This window comes from Macaca nemestrina, chromosome 7, assembly GCF_043159975.1.
Source record: "Macaca nemestrina isolate mMacNem1 chromosome 7, mMacNem.hap1, whole genome shotgun sequence".
Classification (NCBI taxonomy): Eukaryota; Metazoa; Chordata; class Mammalia; order Primates; family Cercopithecidae; genus Macaca; species Macaca nemestrina.
In genome coordinates, this window is record NC_092131.1 from 122,023,844 (window position 1) to 122,051,645 (window position 27,802).

A 27,802-nucleotide genomic window follows, 5' to 3' on the forward strand; every position below is an offset into this window, starting at 1 on the left:
ACCATTAAAAAAAAAAAAAAAAAAAAAAAAAGGAGCACAAATGGATGAGTGTGTTCAGTTATATACACTGAATTGAACCTTTGGCACTAGGAATCAGAGCATTTTGTCATATAGCATTAACACGTATTATAAAAGTGCGTAGTGTCAAAGGAATAGAACCACCAGCATTCAAAAGCAGCTTTGTCAACTAGGCAATAAAACACTCTACAGCATATCCCTCCTGTTGTCCATCATTGAAAACACTGGCAGCAAATTTGAAATGAAAAAAAAAAGAAAAGAAAAAAGGAGCTATTACCCCTTTTATTTTCTCTGTTTAAAAATCAAACAGAAAACAAACATCAATTGTTATACACTAACATCTTCAAAGCACATCGTTTGTACAAGAGATAGACTAAGAACAAAAATGTGTTTACGGAGATCCAAACATAAGTGAGTGAGAGTGCCTCTCACACAGCTTTCCGATGGTACTCAGGAGGAGCCACTTCGTAATCGCTGGCACTAAACAAAGTTGCAGAATTCTTTGCCAGGTACCTAAAAATAAAATATTCATTACAAAAAATTTTTAAAGTCATTATCTTAATCCAAATCTCTTCCTATATATTATATACATAAGCCACAGAAAACACTTCCCTAAAATACATTAAACTAGACATTCTCTCACAATAAAACCACACATAATGACAATTCAGGTAAATAAGGTTCTATAATAAACAACACTATGCATATAACAAAAGAATGAACTCTGGAATTACTCCCCTATTTCTAAACAGCAAAGAACAGTTATGTCTTCAGAATACCAACCTGGGAGTTTGAACTATCTTTAAGAAACAATTAACCTATTACATGACAGCATTACCCTAAAAGAACATCTAGATATTTTCTTTAGAAAAAAATCGTATCAGCCGGGAGTAGTGGCTCATGCCCGTAATCCCAGCACTTTGCGAGGCCAAGGCAGGCCGATCACCTGAGGTTGCGAGTTCAAGACCAGCCTGACCAACGTGGAGAATCCCCGTCTCTACTAAAGACACAAAATTAGCACATGGTGGCGCATGCCTGTAATCCCAGCTACTTGGGAGGCTGAGGCAGGAGAATTGCTTGAACCTGGAGGCAGAGGTTGTGGTAAGCTGAGATCACGCCATTGTAGTCCAGCATGGACAAGCGCAAATCTCCATCTCCCAAAAAAAAAAAAGAAATAAAAGAAAAAAAAGTCATATCAGGCCAAGAGTGGGTGCTTACCCCTGTAATCACAGCACTTTGGGGGGCCGAGGCAGAAAAATTTGAGGCCAGGAGTTCAAGACCAGACTGGCCAACATGGCAAAACCCCGTCTCTACTAAAAATACAAACATTAGTCAGGCATAGTGGTATACAGCTACTTGGGAGGCTGAGGCACGAGAATCGCTTGAACCCAGGAGGTGGAGGTTGCAATGAGCCGTGATTGCCATCACTGCACTCCAGCCTGGGCAACAGAGCAAGACTCTATCTCTAAATGAATAAACTTTTTTTTTTTTTTTTAATCATTATATAAAAGAGAAGGTGAAATGTCAAGTAGTATAGCACATTCCATAAAGAAGGTATTTATCATTAGTAAAGCAAAAACAGTAAATTTTGCCTAGATTCTCAAGTCCACGTTGCAGTTTTAAATTTACTGTAAAACGACTGTAATGAGAAAATTCATATACAGAAATATACAAAGTAGAAACTGAAAACTCCCACCCTTCCTCCCAACACCACTCCCAAGAAATAATCCAGTATTAACTAAGATCCACATTGGAAAGCCAGATCTTATGCAAAGATTAAAATAATGTTTCTCTACAAGTAAGAATTATACCATACTCCTCTACCACAACTTGGCTGTTTTACAAATGAAAACACAGACATCTTTATCAGTATGTTTAGAATGACCTCATCCTTTTAATTAAGTTCTTGTTTCAAATTCTTCACTATTATAAAAATGCCCTCCAAAAACTAGTAGAAACCAGGATTGCCCTTTTCTCCATTTCTTCAAACATTTAAACCTTAGCCAATCTGACAAGTGCTACTTTACTGACAGTTTATACTTCTATCATTATTTTTGACATATTTTTAATGGTCCTTTGTGCTGCTATGGCTGTAAACTTCCTGTCCTACTTTTCACTGGTTTGTTCATTTCTTACCGAAGAACTCTGTGTGTATTAAAGGTACCAGCCATTTATCATAAATGGAACACTACAGAACTATGAAAATATTACATTTGTCCTCTCATTATCTTAACAATATTAAACTTCGATTCATCTAGAATTTTGGTACACGTGTGATGTTTGGTACATGACATCACACAAAGTGTGGCTTTGTTTTCTTCCAAACTGTCAGCTGTCTTATCACCATCTACCAGATTCCACTGCTTTCCCCTACTGCACCAATATGCCATCCATATACCATCTGTCATTTCTGAGACTCCACTATATTTGCACTTACTTATACTGCTCCATTACGGTCTATCTATGCCTGTACCAATACAATGTTTAATGTTTTAGCATCTATACTGCCAATCCCTCCCATTACACACTAATTTTCAAATTCATGTTTATAATTTCAAACACAGACTTACTTTAGGAAATCATGAAGATAATTCAGTAATAAAGCAAGGCTCTTCTCATCCAGAGGTGTATAGGCCAACATTGCTCCAATTCGTACTGTTTAAACAAGAGAATTTATCCAAAATTACATCCAAGGCAGGAGCACTACAACCATGTATTTTAATTATGTGAGCAAACACCACCAATTCCTTTAAAATACATGATTTTAGGCCGAGCGTGGTGACTCACGCCTGTAATCCCAGCACTTTGGGAGGCCAAGGTAGGCAGATCACTTGAGGTCAGGAATTCGAGACCACCCTGGCCAACGTGGTGAAACCCCATCGCTACTGAAAATACAAAAATTACCACAGGTGTGGTGGTTCACGCCTGTAATCCCAGCTACTTGGGAGTCTGAGGCAGGAGAATTGCTTGAACCCAGGAGGCGGAGGTTGCAGTGAGCAGATCGCACCACTGCACTCTAGCCTGGGCAACAGAGTGAGACTCTGTCTCAAAAAAAAATTATAATAAAATAAAAATAAGTAAAATACATGATTTTTGAAACCCTTGCTCCCAAAGAGATTTTGCTATTTAACATTCTAGACAAAAGTTCAAATTAAAATGGAGTCATGTTTTGGAAAGTGAATTACTTTACCTCTTACTCATTTAGGGAAAACCCCTCCAAAAAGTAAAATCCATTATTTTCCACATGGAATATTACCAAATAATCTGAGGAGATGTGGCGCTCCATACACCTGGGACATGGGTGCATCGGGATGATCTGCAAGAATTTCGGCATACTGTGGTCTCTCAAATTTGTAGAGTAGCTGGGTGCCCAACATTACGTTGAAGTATTCTTTTATCCCTGCCACAACTTCATTAACCGCATACTCCCTGATAAATGAACAAAAATATTCCAAAACTGGTCAAAGAAAAGAACTGAGATACAGAATAATTCAACCAATTTAAAGCATTAAAAACTGAGCTAGTAACAATGAACCATAGCTGAGATGTTTTAAAAGGGCATATGAAAGCAGGGTTTGACAAACTAAAGCAATTAAGATGATTCTTACATTTTCAGATGGTTAAATTTTAAATGGTTATACAAAATACCTACATGATAGCTTAAATTTTGCCTAAAAATATTTACTATCTGGCCCTTTAAGAAAAAGTCAGCCAGCCAATTCCTGTGTCAAAGCAGTGAAATTCTATTTTGCTAGTTTCTGGTGGTACTGGTTCGGAGTCAGTACGAGTTTCGGATGACTTATTTAGAAACTTTTTCAAATGTCTTTGAGTGTATCTCAAAAATGTATATTCTTACTTATTATCTGTGTTTCCACGAGATTTCTTGTAATTTGCATAATCCTCAAGAATGGAATCCACATTCTTCTTGGCAGGAAGATAAAAGAGCTATGAAGACAAAAACATGCTTAAATATACGCACTCTCTTTTTTAAAGAAAAATTATACCAGGCAAGTTTTTATACAAAGATCAGGTAACAGTAACAGTATTTCAAATTAGGAGACATTCAGCACTTAAAACATGGATAATGTAGCTGAGAAACTAAAAATTTAATTACAGACAGTTCTCAACTTAAAATGGTTTGACTTAATTTTCCAGCTCTCTGCTGGGTTTATTGGGATGTAACCCCATTGTAAGTTATGGGGCATCTATATATTTAAACAGTCAAATGTGGCTAATGAAACTCTACTGGACAGAACAGCAAAACTTTTAAAAACGTCAATCAACAGACATGAATGTGCCTTTGTAGTATTACCAAGTCATCATTTACTGTTATGCATATTATTTGCTAGACCTAGTCTAAAGCATTAAAATAATTATCTTTTCATCCTCTCATTAGCATTGTCAAATAGGAACTACTATTCCATTAAATGCAGAAACAAAAGCACAAAAAGACTAAGAAACTTGTCCAAGCTCACAAATAATAAGTGATACAGCCATGGCTTGAATCTTTGCAGTTTAGCTATAATTGCATAATCCTCCAAAGGATTCAAATCCAGAAAAACCGTATCCACAAACAGACTGATATGTCTCTTAAGTCTCATAATCCTCAAGCAGTCCGTAATCATCTCCCCCCACTATCCCTAACCCTACCTATGCCATTTGTTTAAATAGCTTCGTTTGTCCAAAAAATTCTCAATTATAGAGTTCAATGACTGATAAACATGTCGCTCCATTAAACATCTTATTTCCTGCAAACTAATAATAGACTCAGGCGCTTAGTAAGATTCAGGTTCTTTTCAGGGTCATGAACACCTTGCAGGTGGTGGTGTGTGCTTTCTATGTCCTACCATCAGCAATGACAATAAGACAGTAAACACATGCTTCTTTGCCTTTACGAATTTTCAGAACAAGTTCCTGCCACAGCAATCTCCAAAAACCAGTTATTTCCACCTTTATCATTACAAATTCATAAAATTTATATGTGAACTTTTATTCTTCTCCAAGTTATTCTTTCTGGTAGTAGTTCTAAAATGTTCAGCCTCTAAATTACAGTATTATTTTATCAGTCATGCCTTAATAATTCAAGTCAATATAACACTTTCCTTTAAAAACTTTTTTTGCTAGCAGGAATGTATCATACAGCTTAACAATCTGGGTAGCTTTTCAAGTTACCTGTTTTTGCCTGGTAATTAAGTCCCAGTCATCAACAAGCCACGGTTTTAGCTCTTCAGGAATCTTTACTTTAACTTCAACTCTGTTCATGAATGTTTCCTCCTAAATAGAAATAGGAAGAGTATTAAAAACCTAACCTTTCTTGCTAAAGCTAAATACCAAACATGGAAGGGAGCTGACTTTTAGAAGCACTAGGGATAAATTCTTAAAGTAGCCAACCACACATACAGCTGTACTGTCATTTTTAAAAATCGTAAATGAAAAAGACCACACATAGTTTGCTGTTGGGAGAAAAGAATCTGACCCGAACTATAGTCTATTTAGAGCATTTTCTTGTAAAGGTAAAAATTCTTCAGTAAGGTTCCTCTTGTTCAGGAAATGAAACACACTGACTTGATATATTTTAACTTAATATTTTCTTATTTACCATTGATACCAAAACAACTATTCCAAACACAACCATCTTAAAGGTACATCTTTAACTCATAAAAATATATATCTAACACCAAAGAAATAGTCTTGTAGGTGAAGGTTACACAACAAATGATGATTAACTGGGTAGGTAAATCTAGAGCTACAGGTGAAATAAAGATGTACAGAAACATATACTTTACCCCAAAAGAGAAAATGTTTAATTTCAAGAATTAACCATGTAAGCAAATCTTGTAGAGAATCAAAGCTCCCATGGTTATGTCATATAACTGAGACTAAAAATCCTAACATGCTACTCATAAACTCAAGAAAAACTCACATTTTCAACAGTAGGATCTACCCGGGCCCTTTTCTTCCGAGGAGGCTGAGGGGTCTCACTGGTACTGCCACCATCTCCATTTCCAGGTGCTGTAAATGTTGGGGGGGAGGAGTCTCATTTTAGCTAATTTAACAAATTCTATAAGGAAAATAGTCTCTTGACACATTCTCCCTTTTCATTATACTATTTCTCCATTACACAGCTGTTACCTGAATCTAAGTTAAAGAATCATATTCCCACCAAAAATACAACTTTCACGAAGAGCTCTACCAAACATTTAGTATAGGATTTAGTATCACCACCTTCCATTTATTTATAAATGTTATCTTCTCAGTGGGAGTAATTAAGACTAAAGCAGATGAAAATAAATGCTCACGAGTTTCTCCTTGGTAAAAAAAAGGTCTCTACCACCATGTACCTATTTTATAACACTGCTGTGAAACACCTATTTGAAATAATCAATAAATATAAGCCTACTCCAAAATTTCATAGCTTTCAAAATAGTCTAACTAAAAATGTCAATGTTATAAAGGTAACATAAATTAACGTTAAGAAAGTTAATATTCTTACTTTTCTGTTTGTTCTTTTTTGTTTTCCTAAAAGGAGAGAAAAAGAAGAAAAATAATTATTTCCAGTAAAACTGCCTTTGTTTCAACTCCCTTTATCAGGGTTAAGTTCACAGAGAAATACTAACTTGGATAAAAGATCAGGTGGTAAATCGTGTCCTACTCAGACACAAGGATTTTTATTAACAATTGGTTAAATTCCCATCTCTCTCCATATAATAGAAAAAAGTAAACCAAGCCAGGCGCAGTGGCACATGCCTGTAATCCCAGCATTTTGGGAAGTGAAGGGGGGTGGATCTCTTGAGCTCAAAATTTGAGACCAGCCTGGGCAACATAGCAAATTTTCTTCTCCATAAAAAATACAAAAATTAACTGGGCATAGTGGCAAGCGCCTACAGTCCCAGCTACTTGGGAAGCTGAGGTGAGAGGATCGCTTGAGCCCAGGAGGCCAAGGCTGCAGTGAGCCGAGATTGCACCACTGCACTCCAGTCTTGGTGACAGAGTTTCAAAGACAAAAAAACAGAAAAGCAAACCAAGAACACTTTAGTAAACAACTTCGTTCTTCCAAGGTTATATTAATATGTGTTATAGTATACACTACATTATTAGACCCACCAAAAAAGTGTCAAACGTTAAAATTTTTTTCCAATTATTTCTGTTCCCCAAAATATTAATTTTTAGATTTGTGTATTTCTTTTGTTGTTGGGTTTTTTGTTTTGTTTTGGAGACAGTCTGTTGACCAGACTGGGGTACAGTGGTGCAATCACAACTCAATGCAGCCTTGACCTTCTGGGCACCAGCAATCTTCCGTCTCAGCCTCCCAGGTAGCTAGAATCACAGGCACACACGAACATGCTGGGTGAATTTTTCTGTTTTTATTTTTTATTTTGCAGAGATAGAGGTCTCTAGCACTATGTTGCCCAGGCTTGTATACTTCTTAAGTACCAATCTGTTATTCTATTCTCACTGGTCCAAACTTTGTTTCACTTTATTTCTTCTCTAAATTATGTTCCCTCCTGTTCAATACTACACACTCCATAATCCCACATTTAGGACAACACTTAAGTCTCCTCATCTTGATTATCATCTCCAACAGCAACTTAACTCATGTCTACTTACATACTGCCAAATGGAAAATTGCTAGTTTTGCTTTTTTATTTTATTTATTTTTTTGAGACGGGAGTTTTGCTCTGTCTGTTGGGTGATCTCGGCTCACTACAACCTCCTCCTCCCGGGTTCAAGCAATTCTCCTGCCTCAGCCTCCCAAGTAGCTGGGTTTATAGGCACCCACCACCACTCCCAGCTAATTTTTGTATTTTAATAGAGACGCGATTTCACCATGTTGGTCAGGCTGGTCTCGAACTCCTGATCTCAAGTGATTCGCCTACCTCGGCCTTCCAAAATGCTGCTATTACAGGCGTGTGCCACCATGCCTGGCCTAATTTTGCTTTTTTACATTATTATTATTTCTAGACCACAAGGGAAACAGTTTATAAAGCCCATGATTATGGATTACTTTCAATGGAAAGATACTATAACACCTGGATTTTTTTACTTTTCTGTAGCTTTAAATAATACTTATAAATGTTATTAATTAAATATATTCATTTAATTTAGGTCTAAAGGTTTGACAATTAAAATTAACTTATGTTTGGATATAAATACAAAAATCTGGCCAAACTGAAGTATAGGTTTTCTCTGTTAGTTTTGTAAAAATCTGTTGGACTGTATTTCTCGGACAAAGTCAACCATGAACTTTAGTCGCACATGTCAACATGTGAAGACTAAGGGAAACCAAGAGTCCTCACACTCAATCCTTTACCCACTCACTCTATAATATAAAACTAAAACACTGACAAGTGATCTCAACTCTAAAGTAAGAGATCTATAAAATATACAGGTTCAGCATCCCCAAGCCAAAATGCTCCAAAAATGCCAATTTCTGAGCCAACATGACATTCAAAGGAAATGCTCATTAGAGCATTTTGGATTTTGTATTTGGGATGTTCAACAGGTAAGTATAACGCAACCATCTCAAAATCCAAAAAAAGTCTGAAATATGAAACACTTCTGGTCCGAAACACTTCACACAAGGGATATTCAACCCATATACTTCAATAAGTCCCAGTAGTAAGAGACTGACATTCATGCTTCAAACATCTAGACTCAGGATCCTTCAAAAGACTCAGAAGCCAATGTGAAGAGGCTTCTACTGTTCAAGAATGGGAAATTTGAATTTTAAAGCTTTACTTCATATATTTACTCAGCCATTATTTTTGTAGTTGAAACTGCACAATACTGTATTCAAATGCAAATAACTTATGGGCATACTACCACTTGAATTTCTATGTAACTCAGCACACTGATAAAGAATTAGTTATAAACTATTTGATAAAAATATCTTTTCTAAATAAAGAGAAATTGCTGCCTTTTAAGATATAATTACTATTAAATCTTTTTTTTTTTTTTTTTTTTTTTTTTTTTTTTTTTTTTTTGAGACGGAGTCTTGCTCTGCCGCCCAGGCTGGAGTGCAGTGGCCGGATCTCGGCTCACTGCAAGCTCCGCCTCCTGGGTTCACGCCATTCTCCTGCCTCAGCCTCCCGAGTAGCTGGGACTACAGGCGCCCGCCACCTCGCCCGGCTAGTTTTTTGTATATTTTAGTAGAGACGGGGTTTCACCATGTTAGCCAGGATGGTCTCGATCTCCTGACCTCGTGATCCGCCCGTCTCGGCCTCCCAAAGTGCTGGGATTACAGGCTTGAGCCACCGCGCCCGGCCAATTACTATTAAATCTTAATGAAATACTACACTACAGTTTTACAAAAAACCAGATCATGAAAACATGTTACCACTTAATAAAACTATGAGCAATCCTCAAACAGTAACACACTTACTCCTTGCCAAACCAATTATCTTCTCACCAAAAGAGTAAAAAATAAAAAATAAAAAAAAAATAAAAAAAAAAAAACCGGTTTCAAACATCTCCAAATGCATTAAATGCTAGATACCTTCATTAGTAACACCTTTTTTTAAGAGGCTAGAATGCAGTGGTGCAATCACAGATCACTGCAGCCCAGAACTCCTGGCCTCAAGCAATCCCTCCTCCCTCAGCCTCCCAAAGCACTGGGGATAGCAACACCTTACTTTTAAGTAGAAAAGGCAGATCAATAAGTCTGGTAAGAAATAAAATGGCCTCTTAATAAAAATTATAATCTTTGTTTTTATTATTAACAAATACTTAAGAATACTTATTAAGTTACCACTCTTGTCATCCACTTCCAGGTACATCAACTTTTTTTTTTCTTTTTTCTTTTCTTCTTTTTTTTTTTTTAAAGACAGGGTCTCACTCAGTTGCCAAGACTAAAGTGCAGCCTTGACCTCCTGGGCTCAAGTGATCCTCACATATTGGCTTCCTGAATAGGTGGGACTACAAGCATGTGCCACCACCCCCAGGCTAATTTTTTTATTTTTCTGTAGAATCAGGGGCTCCCGATGCTGCCCAAGTTGGTCTCAAACTCCTGGGCTCAAACCATCCTCCTGCCTCAGCCTCCCAAAGTAGGGGAATTACAGGTGTGAGCTACCACACCATCCTACACAAACTTTAAACATACAAAATGTATACATGCATATGACTTTCTCACTCTAGGCTTCTTATCAGATGTTCTAAAATCTAGAGTTAACAAGAAGTAATGGTTTTGGGCCGGAAGCAGTGGCTCACGCCTGTAATCCCAGCATTTTGGGAGGCCGAGGCAGGTGGATCACCTGAGGTCAGGAGGTCAGCCTGACCAACATGGTGAAACCCCATCTCTACTAAAAATACAAAAATCAGCCAGACGTGGTTGCGCATGCCTATAATCCCAGCTACTTGAGAGGCTGAGGCAGGAGAATCACTTGAACCCGGAGGCAGAGGTTGCAGTGAGCACAGATCACACACCACTGCACTCCAGCCTGGGCAACAAGAGGGAAACTCTGTCTCAAAAAAAGCAAAGGTTTTCTTGGGGGTGAAGACGGGAAGGGCAGTTATTTGAAACCTTAACTTCTCACAAATTCTTACCATGGGTTTCACTAAAGTGGGGGTTAATTGGTATGTATTTTTAGCACTTGCCAGCACTTGCTTTTTACGTTTGAAAAGGCTTGCCAAAAATTATCTCAAAACTTATAACCACTAATACTATCTTTGTAAGAGAAAACATTACACACACATATATTTATACACACAAGTTAAAGGGAGGGGGAATCTGCTGAGGAAAATTAAGCAATATGTATTTTAAACTACTTTAATGACCTGATACCTGAGGAATGGGATTCTTACTGGTTCCGACAATGTTCCAAAAGTTTCAATTTTCAACACAGTCTAACACACAATGAGTATAAAATATTATCTTCACATATAGTATGCAAAATCAAAACAAAGAGCTTCTTACACTTCAACATTTTTCTGTTGCAGACCAGATGTCTTCTTTCCTGGGGCAGCCCCTCTCATCTTCCCCTCTGCATACTGCTCCCTTCAAAAATAATTTCAGTAATGTCAACATAAAATGAGCATTTACATGAAAATAAAAAATTATGTCAGCCTGATTCCATTAGGAATTTATATTCAAATTCTGGCACCAAGTTTTTAACAAGTTGGACAGGGATATTTCCAAAAAATCAAACAAAATACTCAACAAAGAGAAAAAGGCTCAATTAAAATCAATGTAGTAAAAAGTGACTGTAATAGTTCTCATAGCACTGAAAATTCCATTTGCTTTGGAATTCACTAATCCCAATGTTTTATTTGTTCTTTTTTTTTTTTTTTTTGAGACAGAGTTTCGCTGTCACCCAGGCTAGAATGCAGTGGTGTGATCTCCGCTCACTGCAAGCCCCGCCTCCCGGGTTCACACCATTCTCCTGCCTCAGCCTCCCAAACAGCTGGAACTACAGGGGCTGCCACCATGCCCAGCTAATTTTTTGTATTTTTAGTAGAGACAGGGTTTCACCGTGTTAGCCACAATGGTCTTGATCTCCTGACCTCATAATCCACCCGCCTTGGCCTCCCAGAGTGCTGGGATTACAGGCATGAGCCACCGCGCCCGGCCATCATTTTAGTTTTTTTAAATATACATTTCAACTTTGAAATTACCCTATAGATCATACAGTCTTACAGGGTCCCTTTTCCTGTGCTTTCAGAGATGAAAAACAGAATAGGAAATGCCTCGTTTGCTTTCTTGTTTCCCCACCAAATTTGTCTTCCAGAGCCCCAAAAATAAGAAAGATGTTTACCAATGAGTTCACACCTATAGCAATTTCCAAAAACATTCTGCTGTTTTCTACCTAGATCTAAGGATAAGCTTAAGTAATGGCAGGTATGCTACTTCCTTTACCTAGAAATGGCCTGATTACTTGAAGTCAAAGCTGTAACACAGCAGCTGAGAGGTACCAGAAATTATTTTATAGGCAGGGCAGCCAACATGATCTCCATTGTTCATTCCATACCCAAAAATTAATCTACAGGCATTTCTCCTTAATATTCAGTTCACAAAACAAACTTACTGATTGGCTTTTTGAAGTTCTCGCTGTTTCTGCAAATTGGTGTCCACGTATTTGAGTACTCTGCTCTCTGGAACCCACTCATCCCAACTGAAAAAGAGGAAAGTTAAAATTTAACTCAAAAATACTCTGTTCTCCAACTTATTTTCTGAGATCCAAGAGGCAAGACTGGATTTCTCTGAAATAATTTGATGAACTAGCACTACAAATGTAGTCTCAACTAAAATGAAAATCTAAAGGAAGTCTGTTCTGTAAAAAGGAAAACTTTTTATTTTCAAAAAGCAGCATTCCAAATCTAAGCTGCCGGAGTCCAAAAGCAGATTATTCAAATCATTTTTAGAAATGGCTTAAGAGTTTGGCACTTAATGTAACATTCACTAAGTGATTAGCCTTATGTTATCTTAAAGACTTTAATTGTCAAAAATAAAGCACAGGAGTCAAAAACTCAGTTATTTTTAAAAATTAAAACCAGCTGTGTGTAATGACAAAGTTCCACATAGCTTTTTGTGTTTTCATTTCATTATGAAATGAGAATAACAGTACTTATCTCAAAAAATTGTTATGAGAATACATGTAAAACACCTGCGAATCCCTGACACAAACAACACTAAAAATATGTCAGAAACATATAAGGAAGTCTACAATACTCAAACACCAACTAGACTGGAACCTAGTCAAGTTTGTAAAGTATTAAAATGATTCGACACCATTCTTCACCTTCATTCAGTCACAAATGCACACACACTAACTTTCAAGGCTGATCAGAAAGCTGGCTTTCTAAATATTAGAAGGCAGAACCAACTCTTAAAAATGTTAAGGCATTCTGGCACTTCAAAAAGCTTGTTCAAAACACAATTTCTGATTATGTGTTTTTTCACCAAAAATGGCAAACAAAACTGTTATTTCTTAGGGAATGCTAAATTTTTTTGAGCAGTTAATCTTTTCTCCTGCTGATGGAGCTCCTTTAGTGACACAATTAGGTGTACTCTCAAGGTACCCAATTAAAAAAAAATTTAAGACTTTCTTTTGTTTAATGATTTCCCACCTCTGACCTCATATAATACAGCCAAAAGGAAAATAATAAAAAGCAATCCTGAACATGATTTCCTAGAGAAAAGTTCAAAACATGCATTTACCTAGAGGTCAGGAGGGGGTGGAGTACTGAGGGAGCTCCTTCAGGAACAGGAAAAAGGGCTACAATATCCTCACGTGTCTTCAATGATTTTTCAGAGCGCCTGGGCCTCACAGCACTTCTGATATAGACAGCATAGTACAAAGTAATCTCAGTGACCAGGTGCAGAATTTGGCTTTAGCTTTATTAAGATTCATTTACAAATGGAATATTTAAGTGTCTGTGTCAACAAATTCCAATGAGGTTTGAAAATTTAGAAATCTCAATCATCTAGTATGTTTTTGAAAAAAGATTAACTGAAGTTTAAGAAAATTCCAATTTGGGGATTAAGGTTTTGTTGTATGAATTTTAAAAGGTACCCCACACAAGCCATTTTCAAAATGAGATTTTTGAGATATTTATGTATATATATGTGTGTGTGTGTGTGTGTATGTGTATATATATATATATTTTTTTTCGAGATGGAATTGCACTCTTGTTGCCCAGGCAGGAGTGCAACGGTGCGATCTTGGCTCACCACAACCTCCACCTCCTGGGTTTAAGCGATTCTCCTGCCTCAGCCTCCTGAGTAGCTGGGATTATGGGCATGCACCACCACACCTGGTTAATTTTGTATTTTTAGTAGAGACGGGGTTTCTCCATGTTGGTCAGGCTTGTCTCAAACTCCCAACCTCAGGTGATCCGCCCACCTCAGCTTCCAAAGTGCTAGGATTACAGGCATGAGCCACCGTGCCTGGCCATGTATTTATATCTATTCCAATTCTCTCTAAATCAAAGGGAGTTAGCCAATTTTCACTTACAAGTTTCCATTTTAGAATGTTATAAACCCTTTCCCACTGATATAAAATGTATTTAAATAAGCAACTTGCTCTAAACACAAAGTTACTGTTAGAGTTTGCTTTATAGGTAAAGAGCTGACAATCCTTGCTGAATCAAAGAAAAATGAAGTGGACATCTTTTGCTCCAAGGAACATCACTACTAAGATAATAAAAAAGCCAAACACTCAGAAATTTTTACATATAAGTCAAACATAAAAGAATTTCAGAATGTTTTCTTTTTTGTTAATACAAAGTCTCACTCCAGGCTGGAGTGCAGTGGCATGATCTCGGCTCACTGCAACCTCCACCTCCTGAATTCAAGCGATTCTCCTGTCTCAGCCTCCCAAGTAGCTGGGACTAAAGGTGCGCGCCACCACACCTAGCTAATTTTTGTATTCTTAGTAGAGATGGAGTTTCACCATGTTGGCCAGGCTGGTCTTGAACTCCTGACCTCGTGATCCACCTGCCTAGGTCTCCCAAAGTGCTGGGATTACAGGCCTGAGCCATTCTGACCGGCAAGAATTTTTTTTTCTTTTTTGAGACAAGTCTTGCTCTGTCACCCAGGCTGGAGTGCAGTGGCACGATCTCGGTTCACTGCAACCTCTGCCTCCCAGGTTCAAGTGGTTCTCCTGCCTCAGCCTCCCGAGCAGCTGGGATTACAGGCATGAGCCACCACACCTGGCTAATTTTTGTACTTTTGGTAGAGACAGGGTTTCACCATGGTGGCCAGGCTGGTCTCGAACTCCTGACCTTGTGATCCGCCCACCTTGGCCTCCCAAAGTGCTGGGATTACAGGCGTGAGCCACCACACCCGGCCCAAATTTCAGAATTTTCTAAAGGTCATTTGTGAGTGCAATTCCGAAAGTTACAATGATCCATGGTAATAACTGAAGGCCACTCAGAAAATTTTATATATAGGTGAAGCATAAAAGAATTTCGTAATTTTTTCTTTTTTTTTTTGAGACAGAGTCTGATTGTGTTGCCCAGGCTGATCTCGAACTCCTGACCTCAGGTGATCTGCCCACCTTGGCCTCCCCAAGTGCTGGGATTACAGGCGTGAGTCATCGCACCCATCTAGAATTTCGTAGTTTTCTAACGGTAACGTGACTACTTCCCAGAGTCACAATGATCCATGGGCAGTACTTACATAGACTAAATACACAACACGTTAGGTATTTGAATAACTCCTCCTCCTTTCAAAATGAATTTAAAGGTTTCTTTGAAGACTTCCTAAAGCTAAGATCATTCTTTCAATATTGCATATATTTATCTACACGCCAAGTCAACCAAAGACATTTCTGATATATTCCTCAGTACATCTACAAAGATAGTAACAAATCTAATATTTGATGCCATTTCTTCTTAACTTTCCCCAACAGTAATTAATATGTGTCAAATTAGTTGAGAACAAAAAAATCTACACAAACCTATCATTTCTTTGAGTTACTGGACTACAATACACCAAAGAGGAAAATTTTTCGAAGCAGTAAAATCAGAAAATACAAAGCATTTGGTATTTTCACAATTTGTGACAAGCTACAAATGCCGCTTAAAATCCAGTCTTTGCGCTGTACACATCTATGTGTGCAATTTTATACAGGGTATCTATTGTATGTGAAAAAGAACTAAGCATAAAAGCTGTATTCATAGTTACTAAGGTGAAATTCTAAAATAATTTTTTAAGGTTTTTAAAAATATCTTCTTTATTCTATTCCTTTTTCATAGTTTCCTTTACTTCGTTTCTTATGTGTTCAATCTTTTTTTTTTTTTTCCTGAGTCTCGCTCTGCGGCCTAGGCTGGAATACAGTGGTGCGATCTCAGCTCAATGCAATCTCCACCTCCCGGGTTCAAGTGATTCTCCTGCCTCAATCTCCTGAACAGCTGGGACTACAGGCATGTGCCACCACACCTGGCTAATTTTTTTTTATTTTTTTATTTTTTATTTATTTATTTTTTTTTTTTAGACGGAGTCTCGCTGTGTCTCCCAGGCTGGAGTGCAGTGGCCTGATCTCGGCTCACTGCAAGCTCCGCCTCCCGGGTTCACGCCATTCTCCCGCCTCAGCCTCCCAAGTAGCTGAGACTACAGGTGCCCGCCACCACGCCCGGCTAGTTTTTTGCATTTTTAGTAGAGATGGGGTTTCACCATGTTAGCCAGGATAGTCTCGATCTCCTGACCTCGTGATCCACCCACATCGGCCTCCCAAAGTGCTGGGATTACATTTTTGAGCCACCGCGCCCGGCCATTTTTTTTATTTTTAGTAGAGATGGGGTTTCACCATGTTGCCCAGGCTGGAGTCGAACTCCTGACCTCAAGTGATCCAACCACTTTGGCCTCCCAAAGTGCTGAGATTAGAGGCGTGAGCCACCACACCCAGCCTCAAACACTTCTTTATAATTTTTATTTGCTTAATTATAAGAGGGGTGTCTAGCTATGTTGCCCAGGCTGGCCTCAAACTCCTGGGCTCGACCTCAGCCTCCCAAGAAGCTAAAACTATAGGTACCACCATACTGGCTCTAAAACAATTTCTTTAAAATGCAGGAGGTGGAGGAGAGTAAGCCTAACCCATAAATTTGCTTTGTATTTTTCTCTTATATCCTTTATGGTCTTTCCCACTCATAGTATGCATAAAATTATTATCTTTCCTGTAGAGAAATGAGATTCTCCTAACACTCTCAACTTTATCTGGATATTGTCAGAATATTAACACATAAAATGTAAGTCTAATAAGAGACTGAAATGCAGTTTTAGCAAGGCACTGTTTAGTAATAAAAAGCTATGAGATACACTACGAGTCACTATTTTCCTGTTTCCTAGATATTAGAATCCATTTAGTACTAAAAGCACAGTTTACTTTCACCAAGACAGTTTTCTCCATTATTTTCCCAACTTCTCAATATTTATAATATAAGTCCATGAGGCTGGAGTTACCTATCATTATTAGATATTACCTATCATTATTAGAAATAGATGTTATTGTTTCTTTTTAAAGGAGTCCAGGTCTTGCTCTGTTACTCAGGCTAGAGTGCAGTGGCACATCATAGTTCACTGCAGCCTCAAACTCCTGGGCTCAAATAATCCCCCTGCCTCAGCCTTCCAAGTAGCTGAGGCTACAGGTGCGCACCACCACATCTCACTGATTATTAGAAATACTTTAATTATCATTAACTGGGAAAAAAACCCACAAGTTGTCAGGATGCACTTCTATGCATTTCAGATTTCTACCTTTCCACATTTATATTAATGGAAGTGAAATGTCTAATAAATTCTCAGCTGAAAACATCTGATACGTGCAAACAACTTTCTAACAAAGAAATAAAATTAACTGGGTTGGTCACCTAGATAGAGTACTACATGAAACAAGACCAAAGTCACAGGGCCAGTGAACTTCACAGGGAAAAAAAAAAAAAAAAAAAACTCCTTCCATAGTAACAGAATACTTATCAAATCAGATGGCACTGCTCCCATGGTAAACCAGGTACCAGAGCCTGAGTCAGGTGACACAAAGCCCTAAGTTACTAGAGGGCAATTTCGCAAGAACAATACTAAATAGCAATGGCAGTGCTATCTTTGAAGGACAAAGCATCATTAATAAAATGTAAAACCTCCCACAGTAAAAATTACAAGTCTTTTAATTACAATCACCAAATAGAAGACTTGGGTAAATTTTTAGACAGGGTTATTTGTGAGGCCCAAGGAGAAAAGTCTCATCACTGAAAAAGAGCTCCACTGGATGGACATTCTAGAATGTGTTCAATCTATACCCACTGTCCATTCCTGGAAATAGATCAGTAACATTGGTGCTTTACATACACATACACACACACACACACACACACACACACACAGGCCGGGCACAGTGACTCACACCTGTAATCCCAGCACTTTGGGAGGATCACCTGAGGTCAGGAGTTCAAGACCAGCCTGGCCAATGTGGTGAAACTCTGTCTCTACTAAAAACACAAAAAATTAGCTGGGCGTGGTGGCAGCTGCCTGTAATCCCAGCTACTCAGGAGGCTGAGGCAGGAGAATCGCTTGGAACCCAGGAGGCGGAGGTTGCAGTGAGCCAAGCTCACGCCACTGCACTCCAGCCCAGGCAAAAAAAGTGAAATTCCATCTCCAAAATAAAAAAAAAGGCTTAACTCCTAGGGGTGAGAAATTAAGACTCTATAATTGAATTTCTGTGTTAAATCATGCTAAAAACTGGGTCACATTAGGTCATTTTCTGTCAACACTAAATCATGTTTCCGAAGTTCAGAAAATGAGTTGGTAAATTCTGTCTTTATTTCTCAATGAAGCAACCTTTATCCTTTCCCCTTTTCTAGACAGAAAACCCAACTGGTTTTCAACACAGCTGCTTGAAATAACATATATAATCAATGTTTGTGGTAAGGCCAAAAAATTCAGGCCATCCTAAAAACGTACCAAAACCGGGGAAAAAAAAAAAAAAAAAACAGAAACAAAACAGAAAAATGTGATTGCCACATTCAACCAGAATAATTGGTTGACTATATGACTATTAGGTATTACACTAGCACATAATAAATACTCCCAAGAACCAAGTATATTTAAATTAAAATGGCTCAGTACCCTAATTTCCAATAGTTTTGTCACACTACAAATGATTCACCCTTGCTTCAATATGTATTATATTACATTAAAACTGCAGAAGAATTGAAAAGCATATGCTTGTTAAGCCAGTCCGTGACACAAGCTATCTTGTTAATTATAAATAAAATTGTAAGATCTAATACTCACTTTTTATTCCAACCACTGTAATGTATAAAGTATTTCACTTGTTTGTCCTTTATGGCAACCTTTACACACTGAAATTAAAAAAAAAATAATAATTCACTTAGAAATTTTTTAAAGAGACACTACCTTTTCAAATCATCCTTCAAAGACACTCTACACAAGCTTTATGGTGGCCTAAACAAAAGGACTAAGAGAACACTATTTAAGCTTGCAGAATACTGAAGTTACAAAACTGCAGATTAGTCACAAAAGGTCCAACAAAGCTGAGAACCACAAGCATAAAAGGTCACCCTAATCTTTAATCAATGGATTACAAAAGCCATCCAAGGACAGCTAAAGAAAGCTATGCTTGTGTTTTCTCAGTCTAATTAGCCAGGAGCTATATTTATTTCAAAAGCAAATTCCTCTAAAGCAAAGTCTTTAAACTATATTATAAAAGAACTTCATTGGCTTATGAAAGGCAGTAAACGGACCTGTTTGAGAAAAATTAAACAACTTGTAAAGCAATGAATTAAAAATATTTCACATTTTTCTTAAAAGCAACCAGACAAAAGGAATTATTAGAAGCAAGTCATTAACTATGACAAGTGATGACTAACTGGATTTGGATTTAAAAGTCTTTGAGAAAACCAAAATAACCACAACAGTTTAATTTGTTTTGATAGCTTCAATTCAAAAATTGTTCACCAGAGTGTCAGCTGCCAGGAGAAAACTCAGCCAGTTTAGTAGAGTTTGCCAAACATTGATACACAAAAAACAACATTCGGGATAAAAATGATTAACAGGACACACAATTTTTTTTTTTGGTAGAGACAGTCTTGCTATCTTGCCCAGACTGATCTCAAAACTCCTGGCCTCAAGAGATCCTCCTGCCTTGGCTCCCCAAAGCCCTGGGATGACAGGCTTGTAAGTCACGGCACCTGGCCATGAGCCGTAATTTAGCACTTATAAACTGTATAAACGTTATATCATTAAGATATATGTACATATACATATACTTAGAAATTCCTGACCATCTCCATACATCCAAATTCAGCCATTTTAGGATTTTTTTTAAGAGAGTCTCCCGCGGGGTGGTGGCTCATGCCTCTAATCCCAACACTTTGGGAGGCCAAGGCGGGTGGATCACAAGGTCAGGAGTTCAAGACCACCCTGGTCAACATAATGAAACCCCGTCTCTACTAAAACTACAAAAATTAGCTGGGTGTGGTGACTGGCCCCTGTAATCCCAGCTACTCAAGAGGCTGAGGCAGGAGCCGGGAGGCAGAGGGGCAGAGGTCGCACCACTGCACTCCAGCCTGGGCGACAGAGCAATACTGTGGGGGGGGGGGCAGGGGGGGCAGGCAAGCGGGAGAGACAGTCTCGCTTGGTTGCCCAGACTGGCCTTGAACTCCTGGGCTCAAGCAATCCTCTAGCCTCAGCCTTCTGAGTAGTTGAAACTACATGCATGTGCCACCGCGTTTGGCTCTTCAGAACTTTAAAAACACACTTCTGTGTATTTAGAGCACAGGAAAAAAAAAAGTAGTGAAAATGGCTAATATTTAGTCAGAATTGTCTGACACTTTATAATTAAGGCTATTTTCAGACACATATAGCATAAAACTATTCAAGAATTTAGGCAGAAACTGCATAAATTAAACATACTGTTTTGTACTTTACGGGTTCATTTTTAGAGCTACAACTGTTTAATGTATAGTCAAGTCTTAAATATTTTTACTAAAAAAGTTATCAGAAACAAAATACTGTAACTTTTTTTGACTTTGGAATGCATTCTCCTGCTTACCTTCAGCTAAATGTAAAATCAGTTTTTAAAACTTGAGCACATTCTGATACAAATGAAGCCTCCCAGGATTCAAATTTTGCCAGACAAACCAACAATCAAAAGTTAAATGTATTTATTTTAAATATTAGCTTTTACTTTTAACCTAATATAATTAGCTCAATGCTTACTCAGCATATATTTACTTTTAAAAGTAACTTGAGCAATGTTTTCTCACCAAGTCATTAACCATAAAATGCTATTTTTTCCCACAACCCATCTTCCCCTTCTAACACTCCCCTCAAATGCTACTTCCAGATCGGTAAGAAAAGCGGAAGAGAGTAGCAATGTTTTTATTTATTTGAGCCACTAAGCAAAACAATAAAAATCCCAGAAAGATGAAGAAATTTATTAACTACGAACCTAAAACAGGCAACTCTCTTACTGAGGCAACAACAAAACACTGCACTTGTATAGTAAACGGTCAGATCTAACCAGTAGTTTTGGCCAACTTCTCAACAGAAAACAAGTTTCATACCTTTGCTTCATAAAGAAGAGGCCCATGAAAGCACAGCACTCGCTCACCTGTAAAGGGAGAAAAAGTACTGGATTAATTGTAATTTCTTCTCATCTATAAGATGATTCACATCTTAGAGAGTCATCACACTATTATTAGGGTATTCCTAGCCAAATTAGGAAAAGCCGGGACAGCTATAGAGTACCACTGTGGCTCAAACTTCAACCACACCCTACAACAAAAACACCGTTGGTATCCGATGGTAAAAACAAAAACAATTTATTAGCAGATCAATCTACTTAAATAATTAAATCATCTATCACCTGTCAAGCACATAGGTAGAATCTCCTGCAACGCTGTCAAGGTTGGTTGGTTTTAACTGTACATCTGAAAATACAGTTATTTAAAGATTTCCTCATCTGGTTTTCTAAGTTGAGGACCTTTATTCTCCACTTGTATATCTGCTTCCAACCCTTTTACTCAGTAAAATATCCTACAAATTAAAGTATCAATACACATCAGAGATTGGCTGGATTAAGGGGTCTCACTATGTTCATTCCGCAAATGTGGAATGATGTTCTAAGTGCTAAGCTGCTTCAATGAACAAAGAAATGAGACAATAAAGCCTAACCTTTGGAACTTAACAGTCTATGTTGAGCCTACTCGCAAGACTAAACAAAATGTCAGGTCCTGGAAGTCTTGGAAGCAATTCTACACAGTACCTCAGATTACATTTGACTACAGCTGAAAGATTTTGCACACATTTTCAGTCCACTTGGTTTCAACAGACCCACGGACAACTGAAATATCCAACAATGTCAGCTCTTTTTTAGCTCTAAAATTAACAGAGCAGGCATGATGAGGTGGCTCACGCCTATAATCCCAGTACTTAGGGAAGCCGAGGTGGGTGGATCACCTGAGGTCAGGAGTTTGAGACCAGCCTGGCCAAGAGGAGAAACCCTATCTCTTCTAAAAGTACAAAAAATTAGCCAGGCATGGTGGTGTGTGCCTATAATCCCAGCTACTCAGGAGGCTGAGGCACAAGAATCGCCTGAACCCAGGAGGTGGAGGTTGCAGTGAGCTAAGATCGTGCCACTGCACTTCAGCCTGGGTGAGAATGAGACTCCATCTCTTATATACATATATACACACACACACACACACACACACACATATACAAACACATATATACACACACACACACGTATATATACACATACACACACACACACACACACATATACCACCCGGACATGGGGGTGCACACCTCTAGTCCCAGCTACTCGAGAGGCTGAGACAGGAGAATTGCTTGAACCCAGGAGCTGGAGGTTGCAGTGAGCAGAGATCACACCACTGCACTCCAGCCCGGATGACAGAGCAAGACTGCCTCAAAAAAAAATTAAAATTTAAAATATATTTTTAAACTATGTATTTCCTTTTTTTTTTTTTTTTTTTTGAGGCAGAGTCTCGCTCTGTCGCCCAGGCTGGAGTGCTGTGGCCGGATCTCAGCTCACTGCAAGCTCCGCCTCCCGGGTTTACGCCATTCTCCTGCCTCAGCCTCCGGAGTAGCTGGGACTACAGGCGCCCGCCACCTCGCCCGGCTAGTTCTTTTTGTATTTTTTAGTAGAGACGGGGTTTCACCGTGTTAGCCAGGATGGTCTCGATCTCCCGACCTCGTGATCTGCCTGTCTCGGCCTCCCGACCTCGTGATCTGCCCGTCTCGGCCTCCCAAAGTGCTGGGATTACAGGCTTGAGCCACCGCGCCCGGCCTAAACTATGTATTTTCAAGCCTCACCAGAGACCCATATTACAAGGATCTCCCAGAGCACGACCTATTAACTTTATTTAATTCTTGTAAGTGGTTCACTCTATAAAGAATCACTGCTAGAGGCTGCTGGACCTACGCAAAGCATTTCTGCATTAAAGTGGAGATTGGAAAACAGGGAGATCAAAGACTTCTCCAACAGCCCAGGAACAAGAACTAAAATGGTTAAACCATACTGCTAGTAACAGCGCCAAAGATCAGATCTGTGTTTCCTAATTTCACTCTCCAGGTACATTTTAAAGGCACTCTGAAAATGGCCTACCATTTTTTCCCCCTTCGCTGCTGCTGCCGGAAAAAAGTGCACTGAAACGGAGGCCCTCTGACCTCCATTCTAGCTAGAGGCCCTAGTATTCTGTTGAAAAAATACACAGCGCTGAGGAGTATGACCCAGGACAGCAAATGCTCCATCTCAAAAACAGAACAAAACAAAACAAACAAAAAAAAGCATTTCCAATGGAAAACCAAGTCCACTGCAAAGAAGTCACTATGCCTTAAGAATTGCTTATAGAACATTCAAATAAAAAAACTTTTTTACAAGTTTACAAGAATCATTAAAAACACTATTTCTCGGCCGGGCGCAGCGGCTCGCACCTGTAATCCCATAACTTTGGAAGTCCGAGGTAGGCTGATGACGAGGTCAGGAGATTGAGACCATCCTGGCCAACATGGTGAAACACTGTCTCTACTAAAAATACAAAAATTAGCTGGGTGCGGTGTCGCGTGCCTGTAATCCCAGCTATTCAGAAGGCTGAGATAGGAGAATCGCTTGAACCCAGGAGGCGGAGGCTGCAGTGACCCAAGATCCGCGCCACTGCATTCCAGCCTGGGCAACAGAGCAAGACTGCCTCAAAAAGAAAACAAAAACACACACAAAAAAACACTATTTCTCACCACTCTTTTTTCTACCATTACATTACTCTGGAGTGTTTCAAGACGATTCTGTTAGCATTCATAAAATATTCCTTTTCCCTTGCAAGATATTCTCTGATCATCTTATAAATAAATTTTTTTTTTTTGAGATGGAGTCTCGCTCTGTGGCCCAGGCTGGAGTGCGATGGCACGACATCGGCCTACTGCCACCCCCGCCTCCTGGGTTCAAGCGATTCTCCTGCCTCAGCCTCCCGAGTAGCTGGGATTACAGGCGCCTGTCACCACGCCCTGCTAATTTTTGTATTTTTGGTAGAGACTGGGTTTCACCAGGTTGGCCAGGCTTGGTCCCGAACTCCTGACCTCAGTCTCCCAAAGTGCTGGGATTAGAGGCGTGAGTCACCGCGCCCGGCCCACTAAAATCATTTTTAAAAGGTGGTTATACAATTCCATTTTAAACACAAGTAGAAAACACATCTGGAAAATAATGTTAAGTACAGAATCTCTCACATAGCTTTCAAAACCTTACTTGGGGATACCTTGGTTCCTACCTTTCTCCAATTACACCACTTAAAACAGCACAAGGGGGCCGGGCGCGGTGGCTCAAGCCTGTAATCTCAGCACTTTGGGAGGCCGAGACGGGCAGATCACGAGGTCAGGAGATCGACACCATCCTGGCTAACACGGTGAAACCCCGTCTCTACTAAAAAATACAAAAAGACTAGCCGGGCGAGGTGGCGGGCTCCTGTAGTCCCAGCTACTCGGGAGGCTGAGGCAGGAGAATGGCGTAAACCCGGGAGGCGGAGCTTGCAGTGAGCTGAGATCCGGCCACTGCACTCCAGCCTGGGCGACAGAGCGAGACTCCGTCTCAAAAAAAAAAAAAAAAAAAAAAAAGGGCACAAGGAATTCTCTTCTGCTATTCCCCTCTTAACTAGCAACCCTCTAGACTAAAGCGCTTCCTTAAACAGCCAACCTTAGGCTGTTCCTACAGAAGCGATTAACTTTTTGTGCCTTGACAGTCTGATACAGCCTACGAGCCGAATGATTTCATAAATACATAAAACACACAGTAGTACAAAGGCAACCAACTGTATCGAAACACCAAAACATTTTAAATGTCACGTTCTATGACATTACAGGACAAAGACTTGGCTAGTCATCCAGCAACTACCCTAATTTTGAAGAAACGAGAATGATTGATAACTGAAAACATCTTCCACAACTGTAATGCTGAGATATGAAAATACACTGAAAATACTAATGCGGCGTTTTTTTTCGGGGTTTGGGGGGAGGAATTACACTGTTAACTGAAAACTAAACTTGGGTACACAGAAAAAACACATCTTCCTCATTCAATTTCACGGACCCTCTGAATGCACTGACTAAGAATATCTGCTCTAAAACGTCTAGTAAAATAATGAATCCATAGGAGGTAGAGTCACAGATTCTCAAGGTGGGAGAAGGGTATTAAAAGTCACACGGCTGAGCGCGATAGCTAACGCCCGTAATCCTCCCACTTTGGGAGGCCAAGGCGGGTGGATCGCTTGAGCCCAAGACTTCAAGACCAGCCTGGGCATCATGAAACTCCGTCCCTACCAAAAATACAAAAAAAAAAAAAAACCCACAAAGAAAGAAAAAACCCCTAAAAACAAAACAGAACAAAACTCAGCCGGGCATGACGGCGCGCGTCAGTGATCCGAGCTACTTGGGAGGCTCGCTTTAGCCCGGGGGGCAGAGGTGAGCCGAGTACCATAACTGCCCTCCAGCCTAGGTGACAGAGTGAGACATCGTCTCAAAAATATAAACAGGCCGGGCGCGGTGGCTCAAGCCTGTAATCCCAGCACTTTGGGAGGCCGAGACGGGCGGATCACAAGGTCAGGAGATCGAGACCATCCTGGCTAACATGGTGAAACCCCGTCTCTACTAAAAATACAAAAAACTAGCCGGGCGAGGTGGCGGGCGCCTGTAGTCCCAGCTACTTGGGAGGCTGAGGCAGGAGAATGGCGTAAACCCGGGAGGCGGAGCTTGCAGTGAGCTGAGATCTGGCCACTGCACTCCAGCCTGGGCGACAGAGCGAGACTCCGTCTCAAAAAAAAAAAAAAAAAAAAAAATATATATATATATATAAACAAAAAAGTCACTCGTTAACAAAATACCCCTAAAACTCCCTTAAATATCCCATAAGATACGCAGTACTACGGTTTAAAAAATATATATATATATAAACAAAAAAGTCACTCGTTAACAAAATACCCCTAAAACTCCCTTAAATATCCCATAAGATACGCAGTACTACGGTTTAAGATTTATGTCTCTAAAAGGAATTTTAATGCAAGTCTAAAAATCCCTAGAACAAAAATAGTACGCATGGAAACACCGTATTTACGGTAACTAGCATAAATTTCCATAGCAATGAAAACGAATATTAGAGTGTTCCTCCTTTTCAACAGGATTTTACTTCCTTTTTAGCTATTAGACCTCCACCTTATTATACATAAATTGAAGCGTTGTGAAAATTTAAAGAGCTGCCTTCCACTGGCAGTCTAACCCTAGCCAAACCTCATGCCAATCGAAAACCAATTAATAAAAATAAACTCAACTTTCAAGTCACTGTTAAACACTGCAACTAATCAAACAATTACTGCATTTAAAAAATGATGTCGAGACAATGGGACTTACAAAGGCAAACGGCGTTAACACTGCATTCAGATCATTTTTACTTTTTACGAGCAACTGCAAAGCGAGAGCGCACTAACATTACCATAGGATCTTGGCACTGCGCCTAAGAGCAGAGTGAGGCCTCCAGGCAACACAAAGCGGAGGAAAACGCTCATCCCACTGATCCTTTTTTTTTTTTTCTGTCCCCACCCACCACTCTGAGGTAAGCGAAGGGGGACCCGGCAACCTTGCGGTCTTCGTGGAAGGGGGCGCTGCATCTGCCCTGAAGCTGCGCCTGCAAACGGGGCAGAGACGCCAGCGGCCATGATGAAGCCGCCATGTTGCAACGGCCATTTTACAACGCAGTTCTCCCGCCCCGTGGCGCCAAACCCACCCCCATCTGCAGCTCCGAGTCTCCACCGAACGCGACCACCCCGGGGCTCCAGGGAGCACCTAACCGCCCGTCGTGGCTGCCCAAGCGGCCGGGCGCGCTGCAGGACAGCCAGAAACCACCGCCGCCCCTCCCCCCGCCGCCACATCACTTCCCCTAACCGCCGCCATGGCGCCTTGGTCGCCTCCCTACAATAGGCTGCTCTCTCCGCGCCCTCTTCCTCAGAACAATAACAAACACTTGACGAGGGTGTGCCACGCGCCAAACGCTCCCTCTCCCACGCTAACGCCTGCGTAGCACTCTCGCTTCACAAAGCGCTCACAATGACGCATCGGAATTGCCATCCGCAATGCGCTTTCCCCGCACAAAGCACTATCCGCCGCCTTCTCAGGGTGCACCCCGAGCCACCCCCGGCCCTCAAACCTCAACCACCTCGAGCCCGCCTCCATCTCCTGCGCCGTTAGGTGCCTTTTTCCCAAAGGCGCACACTCACCCTCCTGGAATTTAGGCTTCGGGTCCTGCTTCGGCGCCATTTATAAGTGATTCGCCGCCTCCTCCTTCTCCCACCACCCCCGACTACCGCCCCCTACTCTCTACCCCACCCAACTCCGCGTCAGACGCGCCGTCAGGCACTGCCAGCTCTACATCCTGGGCCGGATTTGCCAGCGCCCGCAGACCTCACAGCAGCGCGACCCGCGCAGCCGCTGCTCCAGCCAATGACAACCCGCCGCGCCCGCGCCCCTGCGCCCGCGCCGCCCCGGGGCACGCCGGGACTGGTAGTTTCTAGTTGGTGGAGGCGCAGCTGGGTGGGGGAGGGGCCGGCTACCCTACCCCACTCCTCCCCACCCCCCTGCCACCCCCCTGCAGCCCCACACCCGGGCTGCTGCGGGTTGGTAAAGCGGGGAATTGATTACGTGGGAGGTTAAAGCAGAGCGGGCAATGGGGGAGAGTGGGGGCGGTGAACCACCAGCGATGAAAGAATGGGAAAAACCCAGTTGCGACGTCCTTTGGGCAAATAAGCCCCCATTGATGTTGAAGTAGCCGGA

General features: G+C 40.4%; 1 protein-coding gene across 6 annotated transcripts; it reads right to left on the bottom strand.

Annotated features, from left to right (window-relative positions):
* Window positions 1–27,418, bottom strand: LOC105493126 (mortality factor 4 like 1). 6 transcript variants are annotated; one of them, XM_071100824.1, is made up of 13 exons: window positions 27,250–27,418; window positions 21,037–21,083; window positions 18,743–18,810; window positions 13,172–13,288; window positions 12,039–12,125; window positions 10,931–11,011; window positions 6,512–6,537; window positions 5,942–6,030; window positions 5,191–5,292; window positions 3,875–3,963; window positions 3,275–3,447; window positions 2,589–2,673; window positions 1–531 (listed from the first exon to the last, which is right to left on the bottom strand). In XM_071100824.1, exons 1-13 carry the CDS (start codon window positions 27,287–27,289, stop codon window positions 447–449), a joined length of 1,089 nt encoding a protein of 362 aa, XP_070956925.1. In that variant the 5' UTR covers window positions 27,290–27,418; the 3' UTR covers window positions 1–446. The 6 variants fall into 6 exon arrangements, with proteins under 6 accessions (XP_070956925.1, XP_070956926.1, XP_070956928.1 ...); XM_071100825.1 differs by lacking the exon at window positions 13,172–13,288; XM_071100827.1 differs by lacking the exon at window positions 13,172–13,288 and having other exon boundaries at window positions 27,189–27,418.
* Window positions 27,419–27,802: the final 384 nt, after the last annotated feature.